The sequence below is a fragment of the Dipodomys ordii genome, unplaced genomic scaffold, assembly GCF_000151885.1.
Source record: "Dipodomys ordii isolate 6190 unplaced genomic scaffold, Dord_2.0 Scaffold79, whole genome shotgun sequence".
Taxonomy (NCBI): Eukaryota; Metazoa; Chordata; class Mammalia; order Rodentia; family Heteromyidae; genus Dipodomys; species Dipodomys ordii.
This window is the reverse complement of record NW_012267295.1, coordinates 3043676-3065113: the sequence shown is the minus strand read 5'-3', so window position 1 is coordinate 3065113 and position 21438 is coordinate 3043676. Positions and strand designations below refer to the sequence as shown.

The window sequence follows — 21438 nt, the reverse complement described above, 5'->3', positions numbered from 1 at the left end:
TGGAGTGTGTAGATAGAAGGCAGGCCCAATGGGTTTGCTTTGAGACTTGGCAGCCTGATGTATTGTGCATGGCCCTTACCGATTCCCAACTTGCCTCCCCTGGCACGTTCAGAGGGTCCACAGAATGTCTCACTCGGCCTCCAGATTTCCTTCATCCTCTTTGCCAGCTTTCTCCAGGAGGTAGAAGTGGCCTCTGAGGAGGAGGATGCTCTCGCTCCCGCCTCTCATCCAAACCTCCCCAAACAGGGTCCACATTCCTCATCTTCTCTTTCTCACCTCCTGTTTGTTCTTCAACCCACTGCAATCTGGCTTCCACTCCCACAACACCACTGAAATTCCCTCTTTCATGGTTACCAGTGACCTCCTGAGGAGCGGATCTGATGGAGCTGTTCAGTCTTTAATTAGGGCGCCCCTCCTGTCTGCTGGCGGGGCCTGTGTCTTCATGCACTTCTCTAACCCAGAGGTCAGTTGGGGGGCACATTTCCATACGGATCATCCTAACAGCTGGGCACGTCACTCCACTGCATACCCACCACCTCTCTTTCTTTTTGGCCTTCATCTTAGGCTTTCCATTTGTTCTCTGTGTTCTAATCTGACTCTCTTTTCTTTTCAACATTAGTCTCAAATTCCTCCCTTCTTCTTCCCTTCCTCCCTCCTTTCCTTCCTTCCTTCCTTCTTTCCGTCTTCCTTCCTTCCCTCCCTCCCTTCCTCCCTCCCTACTTCCTTCCTTTCTTCCTTCCTTTTTTCTTTCTTCCTTTTTCTTTTTTGTACATACTGGAGTTTGAAATCAGTTTGGCTGGTGCTCTACTGTGAGAGCCACACCTCCAGTCTGACTTTGCGCTGGCTAATCGGAAATGGAGTCTTGCCTACTTTTCTGCCCAGGCTGGCTTCCCACTTCAGTCCTCCAACATCTCAGCTTCCTGAGTAGCTAGGATTACAAGCATGAACCACCAGCTTCCAGCTTGACATTTCTTGCTCCCTTAAGTGACCCCCTCTTCAGAAGCAGTGTTTCCCTCTCTCACATCCCCAAGAGTACTTACTGAGATGGTAGGTGGAGTGCGTACTCTGCACCAGCACCCTGGGCATCCTGGACACAGGAGTGATGGAGCCCCACGTGGGTCTTGTTAAGTGTTTTGCCTTCAGAGCTGTCCCTTGGGGATCACTACCCGGGGTTTCTTTTGGCAAAGTCTGTCTCGATTCTGATGGCTCCTGTAGTTCCCTTTCCAGACTAGGCCTCTAGCGTGCCAGGCCCACATCCCCGGCTGGCCCTTCAAGCTCAGTGAATCCCAAATGGAATTGATTTCCTTCAGCCGTATTTCCTATCTGGTAAGATGCCAAGGAGTGGCCTCTGGCCTTCCTCAGCCATCGCCTGCCTCCAGGCAAGCATGAAAGGTTGGTAAAGTCAGGGGAAAGCTTGTGTTTGAGATGGGGTCTATTCTTTTTGTTGTTGTTGTTGTTGGTAATGCAGCTTGAAGTCAGGGCCTGGGTGCTGTCTCTGAGCTTTATTGTTCAAGGCAAGCACTCTACCATTTTGAGCCACAGTGCCACTTGGAGTTTTCTGGTGGTTCATTGGAGATAACAGCCTCAAGGACTTTCCTGTCCTAGCTGGCAATGAGCCATGATCCTCAGATCTCAGACTCTTGAGTAGGTACGGTTACAGGAATGAGCCACTAGTGCTGGGTAAGGGGGTCTAGTCTTTATCTCTGTTGTAAGGATTCATACCCTTGACATGTCTGGCTGCTTACAAACACAGAGATGATAGGTGCAGTTGAAGTCAGGAAGCAAATAATTTCAGGAAAAAATCAGTACACAATAGCTGTGTTGGTTTGGTGGAAGGGATTCTACCCCCCTTCCCCCCTCCCACGCCTCTCTCAGCATTTCTATTGCATTTCACACATTTTGGTGATCCCTATTTTTCACGATCATTTAATTCAAATTGTTGTGTAATCAAGGATTTCATCCTTAGCTGGATGTGGTGGTTTGTACCTGCAGTCCCAGCATTGAGGAGGCAGAGGCAGGAGGATCTGAGTTAGAGGTTGCCTGCGCTACACGCTCTAGGCCTACCTCAGCCAAAAGGAAGATTCTGTTACAAACAACAAACATCTCTTCCACAAATTACTTAGAAATGTGTTGTCTAATTTCTAAACATTTGGATATAGTCTAGTTTCTTCTTATATTGTGAGTAGTATACTTCTGTTTTCTAGAATTGGTTGAGATTTCCCTGTTATTCAGGTATGTGACTAGCTGGTTTACTATGTGATATCATGTGATAGTTCTGGAGGTTCGATGTTGGCAGTGGGGCTCGCTGAGCGAAAATCAAAGCATCACAGGCCTGAATTCCTTCCTGAGGCTCTAGACTCAGTTTCCTTTTCTGTCCCAGCCTTCAGAATCCCTCGTGTGCCCTTCCATCTCCATAGCCAATAGTAGCTGAGCTTCACTCAGTCTCGGTCTTCCACATTCGAAGCACCTGTGATTACCTTGGGTCTCTCCGGAAGACCGCCCTCATTTCATGAGCCATCTGAGTAGCAGCTTGGTTCCATCTGCAGCCCTGTGCCTTCACGACAGGGCAGCACATCTACAGCTTCTGACGAGCAGCCGAGAGGGACTTTTATTTGATCTACCATAATCAGTACATTCGTCCTGTGTCTTTGGAACCTTGGTCTTTTTCTGTCTCAGCCCCCCAAGTAGCTGGAGACAGGTACGAGCCACTGGTGCCTGGCTATGATATATCTGATCATTTTCTACTGAAAGCTGAGTCATATATAATAATTTTGTGAGAGTTTGAATGATAAAATCTCGTCCTCCAGAAAGAATTTACTTTTGCTTCTAGCAAGCCGTTGGAGTTCATTGAAAGTGTGCTGAGAAGCTTTAGAGGATTATTTAATTTGTTCAGTTTTGAAATAAGGTCTTGTTCTACAGCACACATTCACCAGGAACTCAGGATCTTTCTACCGCAGCATCCTAAGTGCTGGGTTTACAGGTGTGTGCTATCATACTTGGCTGGCTTGGGAAAGGTGGTTTTTCTGGTACTGAGGCTTGAATTCCCAGGCCGGGAAACTGTTCCTTAGCTTCATTCAAGGCTGGCATTCTATACCTCTACTTCTAGCCTTCTGCTAGTTAATTGGATATAAGACTATCCCAGACTTTCCTACCTGGGCTGGCTTTGAACTGTGATCCTCAGATCTCAGCCTCCTGAGTAGCTAAACAGGTGAAGAGCCATTGGCACCTAGCTGCTTGGGAAATTATTTATTTATGTATTTAAATTTTCTGTGCCAGTCCTGGGGCTTGAACTTTGGGACCTTTCCCTTCCCTTCCCTTCTCTCTCTCTGTCTCCCTTTCTCTCCCCTGTTTCCCTCACTTGAATTCAAGGCCCTGTGATCTCCTTTGGTTTTATTTTTTGTTGTTGTTGTTGTTGGATGTGGGGCTTGAACTCTGGGTTTGGGTGCTATCTCTCAGCTCTTCAACTCAAGGCCAGTGCTCTACCACTTGAGCCACGGCGCCACTTCCGGTTTTCTAGTGGTTTATTGGAGATAAAAGTCTCACAGACTTTCCTGCCTGGGCTGGCTTTGAACCTCAATCCTCAGATCTCAGCCTCCTGAGTAGCTAGGATGACAGGCGTGAGCCACCTGTGCCCGGCTTCCTTTGGCTTTTTTACTTAAGCTGACATCCTACCACTTGAACACAGCTCCTGTTCCACATTTTGCTGGTTAATTAGAGATAGGATACTCACAAACATTTTGTCCAGGATGGCTTTGAACAATGATTCTCAGATCTCAGCCTCTTGAGTAGCTAGGATTGCAGGCATGAGCTACTAGTGCCTGAGTCTCTTTTGATTTTGTGACATAAGGTCTTTTTGTTTAGCTGAGGCTGGCCTAGAACCTGTGATCTTCCTCTTCTGCCTTCTGAGAGCTGGGATTACAGATGTATACCACCTTACCCAGCTAGTGGTTTGTGCTTTGACAAACCTTCTGCAGAATAGTGACAAAGGACACAGTTTGAGGGCCCAGAAAAAGTGTATTTGGGGAGGTAAGAAATCCTTCAAGCAAGAGAATTGGCTCACATGAATGCCCCTGAGAGTTCCACAGAGGTGACAACAGGGGCCTGGCCATGGAGTTTGTGACACAGGCGTCCTTGGTGGCTGTGACAGGAGAGATCACGTGTAGTCCTGGGGCCAGTGGCTTGAAGAGAACCCACTGGGGTGAGTGAGAGACAAGGGGCAACACGCCCACAGCAGCTGCTCAGACCCCACAGGATCAGAGGGCAGGGCTGTGGCCAGCTCCTGGAGACGCTCCCTAACCACTTGGGCTGTCCTGCCTGATGCCTGGGTCTTCGGTTGCATGACTGACACCCTGCCCCAGTACAAACCCTGCATTCCAAGGTTCAGAGCAGCCACGCAGGTTGGCAGCTCTCTGTAGATGTGCCCCAGTGCTTCTGGAAGAAGGAAGCACCGTCCTCGGGGCTCTGGGAGGGGACAGCTTTGTGACCAGGGAGCAGAGGCAAGGGTGATTGCTGGAGGACCCAAAGGCTCACGTGTGAAGGCATGGTCCCCAGACAGTGGTGAAGCTGAGAGGTGACTGACTGGGTCCTGAGGGTGCTGACTTCATCAGTGGATCAATCGTTGAGTTTGTACTGCACGATTAAGAAGGAGGTCACTGGCGATGTGCAGGGAGCGGCGTGTCTTAGCCTGGCCTCTTCCACCCTCTGCTTCCTGGCTGCCATGAGATGAGAAGCTCTCCCACCCCCCCAACCAATGCCAAACCATGGAGCCAGAGTCCTGAAGCCTCCTAAGCAGTAAGCCAAAATAAATCTTTTTTTTAATTATTATTTTAATTTTTTGTCAGTCGTGGGGCTTGAACTCTGGGCCTGGGCGCTGTCCCTCAGCTCTTCAGCTCAAGGCGAGCACTCTACCACTTGAGCTACAGCGCCACTTCCGGTTTTCTGGTGGTTTATTGGAGATAGGAGTCTCACGGTCTCTCCTGCCTGGGCTGGCTTTGCACCGCGATCCTCAGATCTCAGCCTCCTGAGTAGCTAGGATTACAGATGTGAGCCACCAGCGCCCGGCCCAAAATAAATCTTTTGATAAGTTCTTTGAAATTGTTTCTTCTGGGACTTTGTCACAGCAATGAAAGGTGAAATAACACAGTAGGAATTTTGTTTAAGGGAGGAGACACAGTCAGACCCATGTGCCCATGGGAATGGCAGGCCAGCCAAGAAGGCCTTGTTCACTAGGGAGGCAGGTCAAGTAGCAGCGTCAGAGGACACAGGACACGGGGGTTGTGAGAGATGCAGAGATGGCTCAGAGTGACAGGAGGAAGGCAAGCAGGTGGGCAGGTTTACCAGCCCGCCTGGTGATGGGGTGCTGCCTGACCTGATGGTTCCTGTCCCTTCCATGAACTGGGAAGGGAGATTCCCCCCGCCAGTGTGCAGGGCTGGGGACCTGTGGATTTGAGGACAGTGAGGCTGCCATTTGGGAGAGCAAGTTTGCTAAGACAGCAGGGCAGGGAGCCGCACGGTGTCCTGGAGCTCTCCAGCTCTGATTGCCAGGGTGAGGCGTATGTGTCCATCCTGTGCTTTGGCATTGGGTGGCACAGGTGCAGGCTCACAGCAGGTGGAAGCAAGGTGTGCTCGGAGAAGGCGGGGCAGAGGGAGGGCGTGTGTTTGCAAGCAGAAGTGGCAGGGAGGAGGAAGCGGGCGCCCAGCGCGCAGCGCGGCTTTCAAGGTGTATCTGCCTGCGGCTCAGCGGGGGCGTCAGGAAAGGCATTTTTGTTTTAAAACAAATCTGGGTTTGTTCTGGCATAGGAGATGGAAAGTGCGAGGATTCCTCAGACACCTTAACAGTCTTCAGGGTGGCTTTCCTGCTCGATTTACCTTGGGAATTTGGGAAACTTTGGAAAAGTCTCAGAGCTGTGTCCTGCTGGTATGGTCTCCAGTCCCAGCCTGGCACCCCTCCCTCATAGACACACACATTTGATGTATATGCGTGGACAGGTCCTGGGGCTTGAACACAGAGCCTGGGTGCTGTCCCTTAGCTTTTTTTTTTTTTTTGTCAGTTGTGAGGCTTGAGCTCAGGCCTGGACACCGTTCCTGTACCTCTTTGTGCTCAAGGCTAGCACTCTACTACTTTGAGCCACAGCTCCACTTTTGGTTTTTGAGTGGTTAATTGGATATAAGAGTCTTACAGGGACTTTCACCCCAGGCTGGCTTTGAACAATGATCTTCAGATCTCAGCCTCCTGAGTAGCTAGGATGACAGGTGTGAGCCATGGGAACCCGAAACACATTGGCTTTTCCCTCAGGCCACTAGAGGACAAAGTTCATCCAGGAATGGTGACAATAAGGATCAAATGGCCCTAAGGTGGCATGGCTGGGGGAGCTGGGGACCAGACAGATGCCCTGTGGGGTGGGGTGGGTGTAGCCTCAGACCATGATGCAGGCCTGAGGGTCCAGGCCAGAATTGAGAAGAGCTGAGCAGACCGTGGAGAGGGAAGGGGCTCCCCAATAGGGTCCTCCTCTTCCCCACCCTAGGGGACACAGAACTGGGGCACAGGTGGGGAAGGGGTGCTGGCAATGAGGCCAAAGCCCAGTTAGGGAACTGGGGTGCCTTGTATGTGGGGATTTGTTCTTCATGGCCGCCTGGTGAAGCTTACAATTGGAGTATCTGAGCCTGGCCCTGGCAGAGCCAGTCGGCGGTGGGGGGGGGTACACGGAGGTGGGTAAAGCCTTGGGGCAGTCCGCTAGCAGATGCTGTGAGACCCCCACCCCCACCCCGGCCGGGAAGAAAAGCCTTGAAGTAAACCACGTGTTTGTTTATTTTGAACATTCGAATTTACAAAAACCAAAAGATAACAAAAACCATGACACAGATACCACACACACACACACATACACACACACACACACACACACACACACTGCATCTCACATCACTTTATGTACAAAAGAGGAGGGGGAGGGTGGAGAGTGGGGGGGCACTAATTTCACTGTGTTGGATGACAGGACATGCTCATGGCCTCACCCAGCAGGGGTGTGGGGGGGGCAGGAAGAGGTCTGGGGATGGCAGGCGGCTGGGGTTAAAGGGGTAAGGAAAATCAGCCCATCTCTAGGAGGTGGCCCTTCCCCAGATTTGCTCAGGGTGAGGGTGCTAGGCTCCAGTTCTGGGGGAGGGGTGGCTGTGTCATCTGGGCCCCATCTGGGCCTCAACTTCCCTATCCATAAAGTGAGGGTTTTGGGTTTTGGCTTCCTCATCCTGCCTGAGTCTGGGGCCTCAGGTCATGCACAGCCTGGGGCGCGGGGGGCGTGTGGAGGGGGGATGGTCCCAGACATGGGGGAGGGCACCACACACCCTGTGGGTGGAGAATCTGGCAGAGAACAGCTGGGAGGTGCCTGTGGCAGGGGTGAGGGGCAGCAGCCCTTCCCCTGGCCTGCTAGGACGCCTGGGAAACTTCCACCTTCCTTTTCCTGCTTACCCACAAACTAGCTCGAGCCCAGTTTTGAGTCCCCTCTGAGAGCCTCACCAAAGGGCCCCTGACCTTGTGGCTCAGCTGGCTGCACCTGTGGCTCTTGTGCCATTCGCAGTGAGAGCAGGCGCCTCCATCCCTCCAGACCAAAGCACACTGGGAAGCAATGCAGCCCAACCCTGCTCTGTAGAGCTGGGCACTCTGCCCCTCCTGCTGGTGAGTGAACATGCACCTAACCTGCTTTGCACTGAAATCTGCCCCCCCCCACATCGCTGGCTGGCTGATGGACATCACTGGGCAGGTTGCTTTGCCTTGGAGCCCCAACTTCCTCTCCCCTGTATCACAGGGCCAAGAACAGTCCGAACTCAGGATTGCGTGAGAATGAGCCAGATGGTGCCTGCAGAGCACCCAACACAGAGGCAGTGAGGCCCGAAAGGGCTCTGACAAGCTGAGATCTGTCCACCTCAGTAGCTGGGGGCTGCTCCGGGGGCAGCCGGGCACCATCCCTGGCTCCCTTTCCCTGTGTTCTTGGTCATGCCCCAAAGCAGCCAAATCTATCAAAACTGGAGTCCAGCCAGGTGCCGGTGGCTCTCACCTGTGAACCCAACTACTACTCAGGAAACTGAGATTTGAGGATTGTGGTTCTAAACCAGTTCAGGCAGGAAAGTCTAAGAGACTCTTATCTCCAATTAATCAGCAAAAAGCTGGAAGCAGAACTCTGGCTCAAGTGGTAGAATGCCAGCCTTGAGCTAAAAAGCTAAGGGAAAGGGCTCAGGTCCTGAGTTCAGGCCCCAGCACTGGCACACACACACATAAACTAAAACTGGTGTCCAAATAGCAGATGCTCAGTACATGTTCACAGAACAATCAAAAGAGAAGAAGGGCTGGGGACCCTGGAGATATGGGGACAGAAGCCCTTCAAAGAAAGCCATACTCAGGCAGTATCTCTATTTGAGAGGCTCAGATGTCAGATCACCAAGATGAAGGCAAAAAGCACTTAGGGTAACATGTCTGGGTGCCCTTAGGTGACCTCCCTCCTCAGCCCCTAGCTTCCTCTGATGTCCGCAAAAACTGCCTCTTTCAAAACAATAGCAGGGACCTGATGAAGCTCAGGGTCCCCGATTCTGTCAGTTCCCGATTCTGTCACCCAGCAACAGTGTGTGTCATCATGAGGAGATGCTTGACCCAGCACTGGGCTGACGTGATTGGCTGTTACCAGGCAACCCGATCTCTCGTCAGGACGGGCTGAGCCGCATGGCCCTGTGTTCCAGGGGAGTTGGAGCTGAGGTGCTGAAAATGGAAACAGAGATCGGGTGGCCCGAGGCAGCAAGGCCTGGACACGCTCTTTGGCCTGAAGCCTGTAACTCCTGCGTCACGTCTCAGGCTGAGCAGCAGTGGGGAATGGACACAGGAACAGAAAGAAGCAGCAGTGCCCACTTGAGTCAGGCCTCCTGCCGCTGCTCAGTCGCCTGGCTGGAGAAGGACATCTGTGTCCTCATCCCTGTGTTCTGCCAGCGTTTCACAATGGCCTTGTGTGGTTTGGAAACCATCTTCATCTCTGGGAGAGGAAGGCTGGACTCAAAGGCCCATAAGGGCAGGCAGTAATAGTAGCAATAAGTATGGCATGGAGGAAAGGACGAAGGAGTCCAGCCCTGGGTTATAGTCCTGGCCTATCCTGCTGTGCTGTGTGATCATGAGCATGCTACTTGCCCTCTCTGAGTTTGTGCCTACTGTCACACTAGAGGGCCTATTTTCAGCTCTGACACTCTTCCTCTCCCTTGGGGGAGCATGGTAAGGACTGAGGAGAAGGGACCAGGAAGCCACCAACCCTTTGGACACTCTCTGATAGGCAAGGTGTCAGGTTGGAGGAAGCCACTGGGAACTCCATTGGTGAGTCTGGCCTGCCTTGAACCTTGCCCTTGCTCCTAATGACCCTTGACTGGGTCATCGTGCGGTTCTAGGCCCTGCCTCTGCTGAGTCCTTGTTCCTTAGGTGTCTCTGCTCTACCCCTCAGATGGCCAATTATCTTACATTCCACACAGATAGCTCTCAGGACCAACGCAATGTCACCAGGAGGGAAGCCAGGCCCAGAGAGGGAAAGCACATCCAGAAGTCCACACAGCAGGTGCCTGGCTCAGAACCTTGCTCACAGCCAGCCCTCTGTCGGTCCTCTCAGCTCCTCCCTCCCTCCCCAGGGCTGTGCAGAAGGGCTGGTGACACGGCTCTTCCAGCAGCCGGATCTTTTGAACCACGCAGTACCTGCTCCCAGCCCAGGCTGGAGTGGCCCAGGCCCCTCCCTGGGCAGAGGGGGAAGGACCACCATGCCACTGGACACCACAAGGGGAGGCTACAGCCCTTTGGCCTCTGAGGGTCTTGGTCCTAGAACCTCCAGGCTGATGTTATGGAAACGGGACGGGGTGGGGGGGAGGGGGCGCTGGCCCAAGCATGGAACAGACAATCAAACCATTGCACACCAAAAAACAAGGAAGGGAAGGAAGGGGGGGGCATCATCAGGACCATGATGCCCCAGACAGGAAGATGGAGGCTGACTGCCTAAGGCCCCACCATCTCCTTGTTCAGTTGCTGTGGGATCAGAGGGGAAGGTCCTGGGCTGGGGGGGGGGCCCGCGGGGCACTGTTGGGAGAGGGTCAGATGTGACTGTGGGACAGGGTACGGTGAGGGGCCCAGCAGAGCTGGTTCCCTCGGGTTCAACCTGCTGAGGTACGTATTCCCCATCCAGGCGGCTAAAGGGATGTCCAGGGAGGGGTGGTCAGGAGCGGGGAGGGAAGGGAGGCCGGCGCATGGACAGGCTGAGGGAGGAACGCCCCCTCAGGTTCCCGCAGTGGCAGGCGGGCGGGGCGGGGCCGGGCCGCGCCTCCTCATGCCTTGGCCCTCGCCTTGCACACGTTGAAGGGGGTTTTGGTGGCCCCACCGAAGGCCTCCACCAGCTTGTCCTCCCAGGGGAGGACGTTGCCCGGCAGCGGCCCAGTGCAGTTGGCGAGGCCTACGACCTGGGCGGGTGTCAGGGCGTGGTCCCACAGGTTAAACTGGGTAATGTCACCAACGAAGGCCTGGGTGGCATCAAACCGGCCCCCCAGGGTATCCTGGGCCGAGAGAGGAGAGACACTCGAGTGAGCAGTGGAACAGGGCAGCCAGCTCAGAGAAAGGCTCTTGTTCCTGCCACAACTGAGCTCCCAAAGTTCCCCTAACCTTCTAGTTTCCCCCAAGGTCTCCCCCCTGACTCCCACAAGGCTCCAGCTCCCCGAGGCTGGGCCCCAGGCAGATCTTTGTTTCACACACACACGCACACACATGCACGCACGCACACACACGCACGCACATACGCACACATGCATACACAATGCACACGCACGCACACATGCGCACACACACACACACACACACACACGCACACACACACACACACACACACCCCTCACCGGCTACTTTGCGGGGAGACAAAGCAGCCTGGTACTCTTCAGTTTCATGTCCCACTGCTCCCTGCCCAGCACCCCTCCTTGGTCCCTATGGTGAGCCTCCAGTCTGACCCATACCTGCTCCTGGCCTAGAATGAGGACCCCATGAGGCTTGATGGGGTGCCAGGCCGCCAGGTTCTCGCCAGAACCCCGCAGCTCTCCATCCTGGTACGCAGACCACAGGCCGTCCCTTGTGGTCCAGGAGATGCAGATGTGGTGCCAGTTGCTGTCCTTCAGGCTCAGGGGCAGCTGGGCCACCTGGACACAGACAAAGACAGACAGACAGACACACACACACACACAGACACACACAGACACACACACCGCCAGTCCCAGGTCAGAGATGGCTAGAGGCCCACAGGGGGGCAGAGGTGAGGATGCGGCCTGAGTCCGTCCTCCCAGGGCCTGACCCTCCCCTCCTCCAGTCTCCATTCCTGACCCCTCTCCTCTTCCCTCACAATGCGGCAGGTGGTTTCCCACAAGTCACCTGGAGCCATCCAGCCCTGGTTTGCGATTGTTTCTGGGCTTACAAGATCATGTAGGGGACGAGCAGTGTATCTCAGGCCTGAAGCCCCAGCTATGACAGAATGAGCCTGGGACTCAGCTAGGAGCTGGTGTCTGGCCTGGGTTTTACCACCAGCCTCCCCCTCCCCCATGCCCCTGTGTGACTTTGAGGTGCTGTTCTTCCCTCCCTGGGCCTCAGACAGACAAGGGAGGGTAGAGATGTGCAGTCACAGCCTCTTCCTCCACCCTAGGCAGACATGACTAATCAATCCTGAACCTCCACTGAGCTCCATAAGCCTCTGCTGTGCTCTGAGGGGAGCCTATGGGATGACAGGTCTTGCTGCCTGAATTGGATGCGCCTAGGGACTCCTCACCCTAAAGGTTCTTTGAGATTGTGATTTCCTGTAGCCCTCCCAGAGGTGGCTTGGTGCTAGGCACAGCTTGAGCCCAGGCTTGGGTCTAGAATGAGATGAGCCCGTGGGCCCCGGTGGTGCTGTCCGAGGTGCTGAACTCTCCCTTGGGAAGAGCGAGCCCTGCCCTCTGCAGGACAGGGATGGCGGCCAGAGGGAACTGGAGATCAGCTCCAGGTGAACTCCAGCTACCTGGGATGTCTTGGAGCTTGTGGGACCACATGGAAGTGCCCCCCAGACCCCTCTCTCCTCCTCTTCCTGAACATGAAGAACATGCCCTGTGTGGCTGGAGGATGTGTGACTTATGGGGTCCAAAGACAAACAGGTCCCAAAGCAATGTGGTGGACAGGGGGAGGAGAGTATGGGTGATCAGATGCCCCCTTCTCCTACCTCCCCACCCCGACAAGCATTCCCCCCCACCAGGTGTGAGCACATCCTTCAACACCCCCCAGCCAGCGGCGGGGGGGAAAGGTGGTTACCATTGGCCCAGCAGGCCCTCACCGCTTGGCCGACGAGGGGGCATGGCTTTCCCCTTCTAAGCCTCGCCTCTCCACATTTGCAAAGAGGACTTGGGAAGCTTGGGGTGGAGATGGGAGGTTAAGGGCATCTTAGCTACTGAGAACTTTCAGAGGTAGGGGCCAGTGCCATCCCTGCTTTACGGGATGAGGAAAATGAGGCACAAGGCGGGTAAGCAATGAGGTCCCACAGGGAGCATGGTGCACCAGCCAGAACTCACCTGGGGCAGGGGCGGGCAGCAGCAGAGGCTGGCTTCCCAAGTGGAAAGGGGTCAGCCAGGCCCGGAATCCCCTTCCCTCCTCCTGTGTTCAGGAGCGTGGGTGGGCCCTGGGAACAGACTCCCACCTGCCCGCAGCTGGGTCCCTGGGGAGTCCCTGGTCCCTGTCCCCTCCCCCTCCAGCAGCCTTTATGGGATGCATGCCCCCTTCAGCCAGTCCCGCACCTGACTCTGGATTCTCCTAACTTAGCCTGGCACATGGTAGTTTACTTTATGCATACTGACTGAGCTATGCAGCTGCCCCCTGCCCACCCCCGCTCACCTTGTCATTGATCAGCAGCTCCAAGGGCTCATGGCCAGCCTCCAGCAGGACGATCTCGTTAGCCTGTCCCGGCACGGAGTAGGAGAAGGGTGTGCCCTGGCCAGTGCCACCTGACCTCGATCGCAGCCACATGCACACGGTGAAGGCGTAGAGCTCGGGCAGCGCCTTGCGCACGCGCGCGTACATGTAGTTGTTGCGGATTGGGATGCTGACCTTGAAGGCGTCCGGGGGGCTGTAGGCCGAGGAGCCTGCAGATGGCACTCGGGGTCAGCAGACACTGGGATGAGGCCCACAGCTGTCGGCCATCTGGGGTGTGCTAGAGCCCTTCACCACCTCCCCTCTCTGCCTCTGTGCTGACGGGTGGTATGGGTGTGGCTAAAACCCAAGGGTTCTGTACCGGAGATGTCCTGAGTTCAAATCCTACCCCCCTGTGAGCTCCAGAAAGTTCAACATACTCACTGGGCCTCAGTGTCTTTAGTATAATGGGATGACATTTCCTCTTCCTCCCCTGGTTGTGTAAGGGTTGGTAGGGCAGCATATGCAATGAGCCAGAGCCCATTTTAGCTGTAACTGTGATTACTTAGAGGTCCCTGTTTGCATAACATGCATTCTGTAATGCATTGTGTGGTGAGTGCTTCTCCATACTATTATTAGTTCATTCCTCATAAAGGACCCTACCAGATAGTCTCTGTTACAATCCTTATGTTCCAGGTGAGGCTACCTTGGCCCAGGCCACACAGCAGAGGTGAGATTGCAGCAAAACATTCTTGAGACTCTATGATCTTTGGGAATCCATTCACCCCAGAATTTCTGGGGTTCTGTGTTGCAAGCAGCAGGTGACTTTCCATAGGAGGTAAACTGAGTCACTGCCTCCAATAGTCAGGAGGCCCTGCCATACACATCTTACCATCTGCCTGGGCCTCGGCCAAGGGCCAGGGCGGCCAGACTATGTCTGCTCTGTAGCCCCATTCACAGATGAAGAGGCTGGGCCCCAAAAAGGGAAATGACATGCACAGGCACCCAGTAACCACCAAAAAGGCAGAAGTGGAGCTGTATCTCCAGTAGGCAGCACTAGCCTTGAGCGAAAACGCTCAGGGGCAGCACCCAGGCCCTGAGTTCAAGGCCCAGGACCGGCCCCCACACACAAATTCCCCCAGCCAGTCAGCCTCATGCATTCCATAGCACCCTCCCACTGTCCTGCCCAGAGCCAGCCTCAATGGGAGACCCACCATGCTCCAGCTCGGCCACGCGGCCCTGCAGGACATCCAGCTCCTTCTCCACCTCCTGCCGCTGCTGCTGGCTGCCGTGACTGAGGGCCGCACGCTCCTTCTCTAGGGCCAGCACCTTGGCCAGCAGCTGGCCCTCAAGTTCGTCCATCTTGGAATTCAGGGCTGTGGGCATCACAGGGGCTGAGGCTGGTGCAGTGGACAGGTTCACTCGGGCTGGGAGCTCCTGCTGCTCCCAAGAGAGAAGGGACAAGTAAGGTCACGTGGAGACCATGGAGACCATGCTGAACCACTCCAGGTGAGTCCCTGTGCAAAGCAGGGATGGTGATGGAACGGCAGGCACCCGTGCAGCCACATAGAGTGAAGGAGCCAGGACAGCTGCTCCCTGCTGAGCCTTCCTCCAGGGAGGCCCACAGCCGCGGTGCTCATTAGAGCTCCATGGAGCCTTTACCTCCAGCGGTCCATGACCAGGCTGTCCCAGGGCAGGGAGGAGATGCGGGCTGGTAATGGACATCCTTGACAGCAGAGTCAGCTCTGTTTGCCGTCCAAACTTTCCTAAGCCCCAGTCTCGGCCCCAGGCCTGCCGGCATGCATGCGTGGCCACCAGGATGCATTGGTTGCCTGTAGTTGGCACTGCTGTCCCTGGCAGATCCAAGGGCCCCACGCCAGCGCTCCTGGAGCAGGCTCATGGCGTGGCCTTCCCCAGGCACCAAGTGGATGAGATCCTAGAGTCGAGCTCAGAACCCCACACCCAGCTTGGGAACCGCCCTGCTGTGTAGGAGGACACAGAGGCAAACCAGAAGCTGCCTCCTGCAGCTACTGCTGAGGAGGGGTGACCCAGGTGGCCCAGCCAGTCTCCTGCCCAGTCCAGGACAATGTGCTCAGAGACGCTACTTGTTCTGGCCTAAGATCTACATACATGACAAGCCAGGTGCCGGTGGCTCATGCCAATAATCCTAGCTACTCAGGAGGCTGAGATCTGAAGATCACATTTCAAAGCCAACCCAGGCATGAGACTCTTATCTCCAATCAGAAAACCGGAATGGCATTGTGGCTCAAGTGGTAGAGTATTCACCTTGACTTGAAGAGCTCAGGGACAGCGCCCAGGCCCAGAGTTCAAGCCCCATGACCGACCAAAAAAAAAAAAAATCCACATGATAGGAAAATCGGGGTCGGAGCCAGGGGCCTCACCTTCCCTCGCTTCTTCTGGGGTAGAAGGAGACTCAGCTGCAGGCCGAGTCCTGGAAGGGACAGGCTGTAGGGACTGCATCACGGAACATGGGCAGATGAATAATTCAATGACCTCCAAGGAACCGAGTTAGGCCTTGCTCCCTTCTGCAGTCCCTAGGGATGGGCCCAATGACTTTGCTCTACCCAGAGGTCAGCCAATGCTCCCGGTACCCTAGCTTAGGCCCTAGACACAAGCTCAGCAAAGCTTCCCGGTTTATTCACTGAACAAACATTCAGTGAGTATGGACCATGGGCAGCGAGCACCTTCAATGCGCTGTAAGCACTTATCATGGACAGTGAGCACCTACTATGTGAAATGAGAGCATACTATGTGCTCTATGCATTATCATGCACAGTGAGCATGTACCATGTTCAGAAAGCACCTACTATTTGCTATGAGCACTTCTCGTGTACAGTGAGCACCTATTATGTGAAATGAGCCTCCTACTATGTGCTGTAAGCACCTACTGTGTGCACCGAGCAGCTACAATGTGAAGGAGCACCTACTTTGTGCTGGGCCCCTATCATGTGCCAGGGCTGTGGCCAAGGTAAGTAAGGGGGTACAGAGGAGCCCGGCCCTCAAGCCTGGCCAGGATTGGTGTACAGAACATCTGGTCTGGCACCAGCGTTCATGCGCTCAGCCCTCTGCCCCAGTGCTCTCCTCCACTTGGTGGCAATAAACAGGACCGAGATTCAACCTTCTTGTCACAGCTGAGCAGTGGGCCGCTGGACACTGGGTCACTCGGGCTAGCCTGGGAGCCCCCCAAGACCACCTCAGTTTTCCCTGTTGTAAAACGGGACCCCAGGCCTCCCTCTGTGGGTCCCTAGGACAGATGGAAGGAAGGGGTGGGACTGACAGGTCCTCGGGGTCTGAGAGAGCGAGGCGGGGATGCGATGGCTCGGGCAGGACCCCGCCAGCCCTCAGGAGGTTACACAGAGCGGTGCTCACCAGGGGCGGGAAAGGGCTCCTCCTCCAGAACTCTGCCTCATCCCTCCAGCTCTGTGCCACGGTGACATGAGGGTCTCTCTCTCTCTCTCTCTCTGAATGGGACTTGGGGCCAGGCCCATCCTAGGAACATTCTACAAAGCTGATTTGCTCAAAGTAGACCTGCACCCCCCCACACTGCTGGGAAACTGAGGCAGCGTCCTTCTATACTGTGAGTGAGCCCGCGTGAGTGTGGGCTTCCTGCTGCCTTGGGGGGTGGGTAGGGGGGACACGAGCGTGAGGGCCGGGGGAGGCGCACAAGCTGTCCCTTTGTCCTAGCCGGAGTGGGGGTAGGGGCTCAGCCGCACCCCCAGCGTCTGAATCAGAACGCGACGCCCCCACCCGCTTCCCATCTGCTGCGGGCGCAGGCTGCGCCGCGTGGGCTCTAGGCCTGGTGCCAAGTAGGCCCCAGGGGGGAGAGTGGGGGTGACCGGCACCCCCCCACACTCAGCTCCTCATGGGGCAGGAAAGTGGGGACCACAACCCACACCTGCCCCCTGGGAGTCAGGAGCTCTGGGCCCAGAGCTCCAGGCCCGGCTCCGCTGCTGGGTCTCAAGCGGGGCTCCTCTGTACCCGTCACCAAGAAAGAATGCTACCAGCAGCTTTCTGGGTGCTTCCCTGAACTGGGGGGACACAGCATACACATCTCATCTGCACTCTACCCTCTGACCCCCACCGCACCCCAAAGCAAGAGGTCCACTTTACAGACCTGGAAGCTGCGGCTGAGGAGATGGGAGCCTGGCTGCCTGAAGCCCCACCCAGCCCCCTTTTTGTTGGTGGTGGTGGTGTTGGTCGTGGGGCTTGAACTCTGGGCCTGGGCGCTGTCCCTCAGCTCTTCAGCTCAAGGCGAGCACTCTACCTCTTGAACCATAGTGCCACTTCTGGTTTTCTGATGGTTTATTGGAGATTAGAGTAACATGGATTTTCCTGCCAGAGCTGGCTTTGAACTGTGATCCTCAGATCTCAGCCTCCTGAGTAGCTAGGAGACAGACGTGAGCCACCACCCAACCCTCTTGATTCTGCAACCTGTGCCCACTCCCTGTCCAGCACCAACAGTCTGGGGTTGGTGATCTGCCAGAGGGGGACAGGTGCCAAAGGCCACCTCTGCCTTGCAGGATGGTGACAGAGGTTCAGTGGCAGGGAAGATGGCGGCTGTTAGCTGTGATCCAGCAGGAGGGGCCGGCCAGGCGGGGTGACTGAGTCCTTGGTGAGGAGGGCAGAGGGGGAGGCTGGACTTTTCTAGGTCAGGCTCACCCCTTTCTGCTCAGCCTGGGGAACTGAAGAGGCTTTGGGACAGAAGAGGGGTCACAGCTTGGCCCTCCTCTTCCCTCCCAATTGTGCCCACATTCTGTGGTCCTGGGTGAGCCTCAGATCCCCTGGCTGGGTGACTACGTAGAAGGTTGCCATGCCTCAGTTTCCCCACTGGCACAAGCATCTTTTCATGGCTCCTGAAGGGGGCATGACTTCTGTGCCCCCTGGAGTGGCCTCCCTCTCCAGCGCAACCTTTTTTCCTGTTTCACTAATAGCAAGAAGCAGTAGCTATGGTTTAGATGATGCTCTCCCCCACACCCCGTCATGTGAGATTAGGGGTGTAGGGCAGAAGGGTGACCTCAGGAACAAGGCAAGTTCAGTCCCGCCTCCAAGTACTCAGCGTTGGGGGGCGGGGAGGCAGCCACTGCACTGTGAGGGGGGGCGGGGGCCGGAGGGCATGGAAGGCCTCTAGGGGGCCGTGTCACCCCATCCCCCTGTCCTTCCTCCCCAGCAGAGGACCCAGAGAGCTCTGACTCCACCATACCCAGCAGCAAGGAGGGCAACAGGGATGGAAGGCAGACTGGTTTCTGTCCTGGCCTCCAGGCCAATTTGGAGCTGAAATAAAAGACAAATGGACAAAGGAGGCTGAGAGGGGAGAAGGGCTCTTGCGGGGGGGGGGGTGCAAGGGGGTGCAAATCCTAGCCATCTGGAGGGGACTCCTTCACCCCAGGGCCTCTTGTCTCGCCTTCAAGTGCTCCAAGTTAAGCTGCAGCTCTGAGAAAGCTCCCGAGTTCCCCCTCCGATGTCGCTGTCCTCACACTTGCAGCCCTCACTAACATCCTCAACCAAAACTGGATGCCCGCTGGGTGCCAGCCTGTCATCCTAGCTACTCAGGAGGCTGAGATCTGAGGATCATGGTTCAAGGCCAGCCCAAGCAGGAAAGTCGGTGAGACTCTTATTTCCAATTAATCACTAGAAAATCAGAAGTGGCCCTGTGGCTCAAAGTGGTAGAGTGCTAACCTTGAGAGGAAAAGCTCAGGGACAGTACCTAGGCCAAGTTCAAGGCCCATGACCAACCGGAAACAAACAAACAAAAAACTAGACTCCTACCCTGGCCTGTTTCCTTCAGAAATCCTGAAGGAAGTCTTTGCTCAACCTCTGTCATGCTGTGTGGCTTTGGGCAAGAACCTCAGGCTCTCTGAACCTGTTTTCCCTGGAGCCAAATGAGGGCTTGGATGCTTCAATCCCTGCCCCTAGAGTGTCCCTGGAGATCATGTGCCCCAGGCTGTACTGGGGAGCGCCCATTCTCCCCTCAGCCAGGAGCCATGACCTTGCCCCACCTCCCATGGGCACAGACTTCACTATGGCCAGTATACATTTAAGGGAAGGCACTCGGTTGAAAACCACAGAGAGGCCACAACACCCACCAGGACAAAGAATGCTTTAAAGTGACCGGGAGTGAGCTGGCAAGGCTGGCACACAGGTGGGCGGGTAAATGCTTACAGCCACTTTGGGAAAGCGTGTAACAGTACCTACTGATGCTAAATATACGCCCTGCCTGCCACCCAGGCATCCCACTCCTGGGGACAGAGCCAGCAGAAATGAGGGCTGGCAGCCCCCAGCATATCATAGGATGTCACAGCAGTGTCATTTATAACATGAAAAAAGAGCTCTGAGCCAGAGCTGGTGGCTGCCACCTGTAATCCCAGCTACTCAGGAAGCTGAGATGTGAGAATCATGGTTTGAAGCCAGCCTGGAACAGACAAATTTGAGACACTCTAATTTCCAATTAACCAGCAAAAAGCCAGAAGCAGAGACGTGGCTCAAGTGATAGAGAGCCAGCCTTGAGTGAAAAAAGCTAAGGGAGAATGTGAGCCCCTGAGCTCACGCTCTAATTCTGAGCTGGCACCAAACAAACAAAAGGTCTGAATGTCTGTTCTCAGAACAGTGGATGAGTGAGTGACAATGGGAACAAATGACATTGACTCACGCCAACTGACTCCATGTCACAGACCTGGTGTTAAAGGAAAACAGCAAACACAAACAGGACAGCCACGCAGACCTCAGTAACAGAAGCCAGACAGTGGGGTCCTTCCAGAAAGCACTGAGTCAGGGGGGACACGCACACACACACACACACACACGTGCATGTACACTCAGTGCACACACACATGAACACATGCATACACACATCTGCACAAAGCTGTCCTTGGGGAATTTAAGGCCTTAATAATTTATTATTATTACTATTATTATTATCAACATGGAAGGCCCTGCCTCCTACCCAAGCAGCTCCTGTTAGTCTGGGACGATGGGACGGGACTCCCCTCCTAGAAGGTCTGCTCCGGACAGGAGGCTGGGCTCAGTGGCTCACACCTGTGATCCCAGCTACCAAAATCAAGACGATCGCAGTTCCAAGCCAGCCTGGGCAAAAAATTAGCAAGACCTGATCTCAACCTCCAAGCTGGGCATGGTGGGCACAGGCCTGTCACACTAGCCATGAAGGAGGCAGAGATCAGGAGCACTGGAGTTCAAGGCCAGCTTCAAAGACAAAAAGTTAGCGAGATCTTATCTCATCTAATACACCGGGCTTGATGGTAGGAGTCTGTGATTTCAGCTACACAAAAGGCTACAGGTTGGAGGATGATGTCTGTTCCTAGCCCCAGACAAAAATCTAAGATCTTAATAAACATAAAGCCAAGAAAGAGCTGGGGTCGTCACTCAAGGAGTGGAGCACTTGCCTAGCAAGCAGGAGGTCCTGAGTTCAAACCTCAGGGTCATTCAAGGCTCAGAAAGCAAGAGTTGCAAGCAAGACCTCAACTGTGCCCAGCAGCCTCCATGCTTCAGAGGCTATTCAGAGACAGAAGCCTCTTCAGGGAGCATCTGGCTCGCTGTGGGGGACATGGAAGGGGAATGGGATTGGCCTGGTTCTGCACCCTTGAGATCCCCTAAAGCTCCAGTTCCCCACCTGGAAGGCAGAAAGCGTAGTCTATTTCATGGGTTGGAAGACTGAACACACTAACACGTATGGGGTAAGTGCCTGCTAAAAGTCCACTGTGCTTATCAGGTCCTGTGGGAGCCTCTGGTGGTCTCAGCCTCCAGGACAAGCCCCTGAGGACCTGCTCCTAGCCCTCTTGCTGCTCTTGGGACTCAAAAGTCAAAGCGGCCCAGGGCAGGGTCCAGCAATGGGCCTCATCCTCACCTCTCTTTCTTGTTCTCTTGTAGGTGGAGGAGTTCATCCCTGCAGATGAGCCTGGAATGAGCGGTGCAGATCACACATGGACAGGTCAATCCAGACTCCACTATGTGGACTCCCCATGACTGGGGACTCTCTCTCTCTCTCTGTGATTTTCTTTTTGTTCAGGCTACAACTCTACCACTTGAGCCACAGCTCCACTTGTGGCTTTTTTTTCTTGATAACTAATTGGAGATAAGAGTCTCACAAGCCAGACACCAGCAGCCCACACCTGTAATCCTAGCTACTCAGGAGGCTAAAATCTGAGGATCATGGTTTAAAGCCAGCCTGGGTAGGAAAATCCATGAGACTGTTATCTCCAAGAAACCACTCAGAAAAAAAAAAAGAAGTGGTGCTGTGGCTTAAGTGGTAGAGGGTTAGCCTTAAGCTGAAGAACTCAGGGATAGTGCCCAGGCCCAGAGTTCAAGCCTTACACACACACACACACACACACACACACACACACACACACACACACGCACACACGCACACACGCACGCACGCACACATACACACACACTTCCTTTGTAGTGCTTTGGATTGAACTCATGGCCCTGAGTCATGCTCTACTATTGAATTATATTTCAGCCATTTTCTTTTTCTTTTCTTT

General features: G+C 54.7%; 1 protein-coding gene across 2 annotated transcripts in view; it reads right to left on the bottom strand.

Moving 5' to 3' along the window:
* Positions 1-10333: 10333 nt before the first annotated feature.
* Nptxr (neuronal pentraxin receptor) overlaps positions 10334-21438 on the bottom strand; it is a 55795-nt gene continuing 44690 nt past the window's right edge. For both annotated transcript variants that reach the window (XM_013024890.1, XM_013024891.1), the window contains 4 exons: positions 14131-14356; positions 12902-13149; positions 11011-11190; positions 10334-10560 (listed from right to left, as the gene is read on the bottom strand). In XM_013024890.1, the coding sequence (XP_012880344.1) occupies positions 10336-10560; positions 11011-11190; positions 12902-13149; positions 14131-14356 (879 nt within the window). In that variant the 3' untranslated portion in view covers positions 10334-10335. The remainder of the gene's footprint in view (positions 10561-11010; positions 11191-12901; positions 13150-14130; positions 14357-21438) is intronic.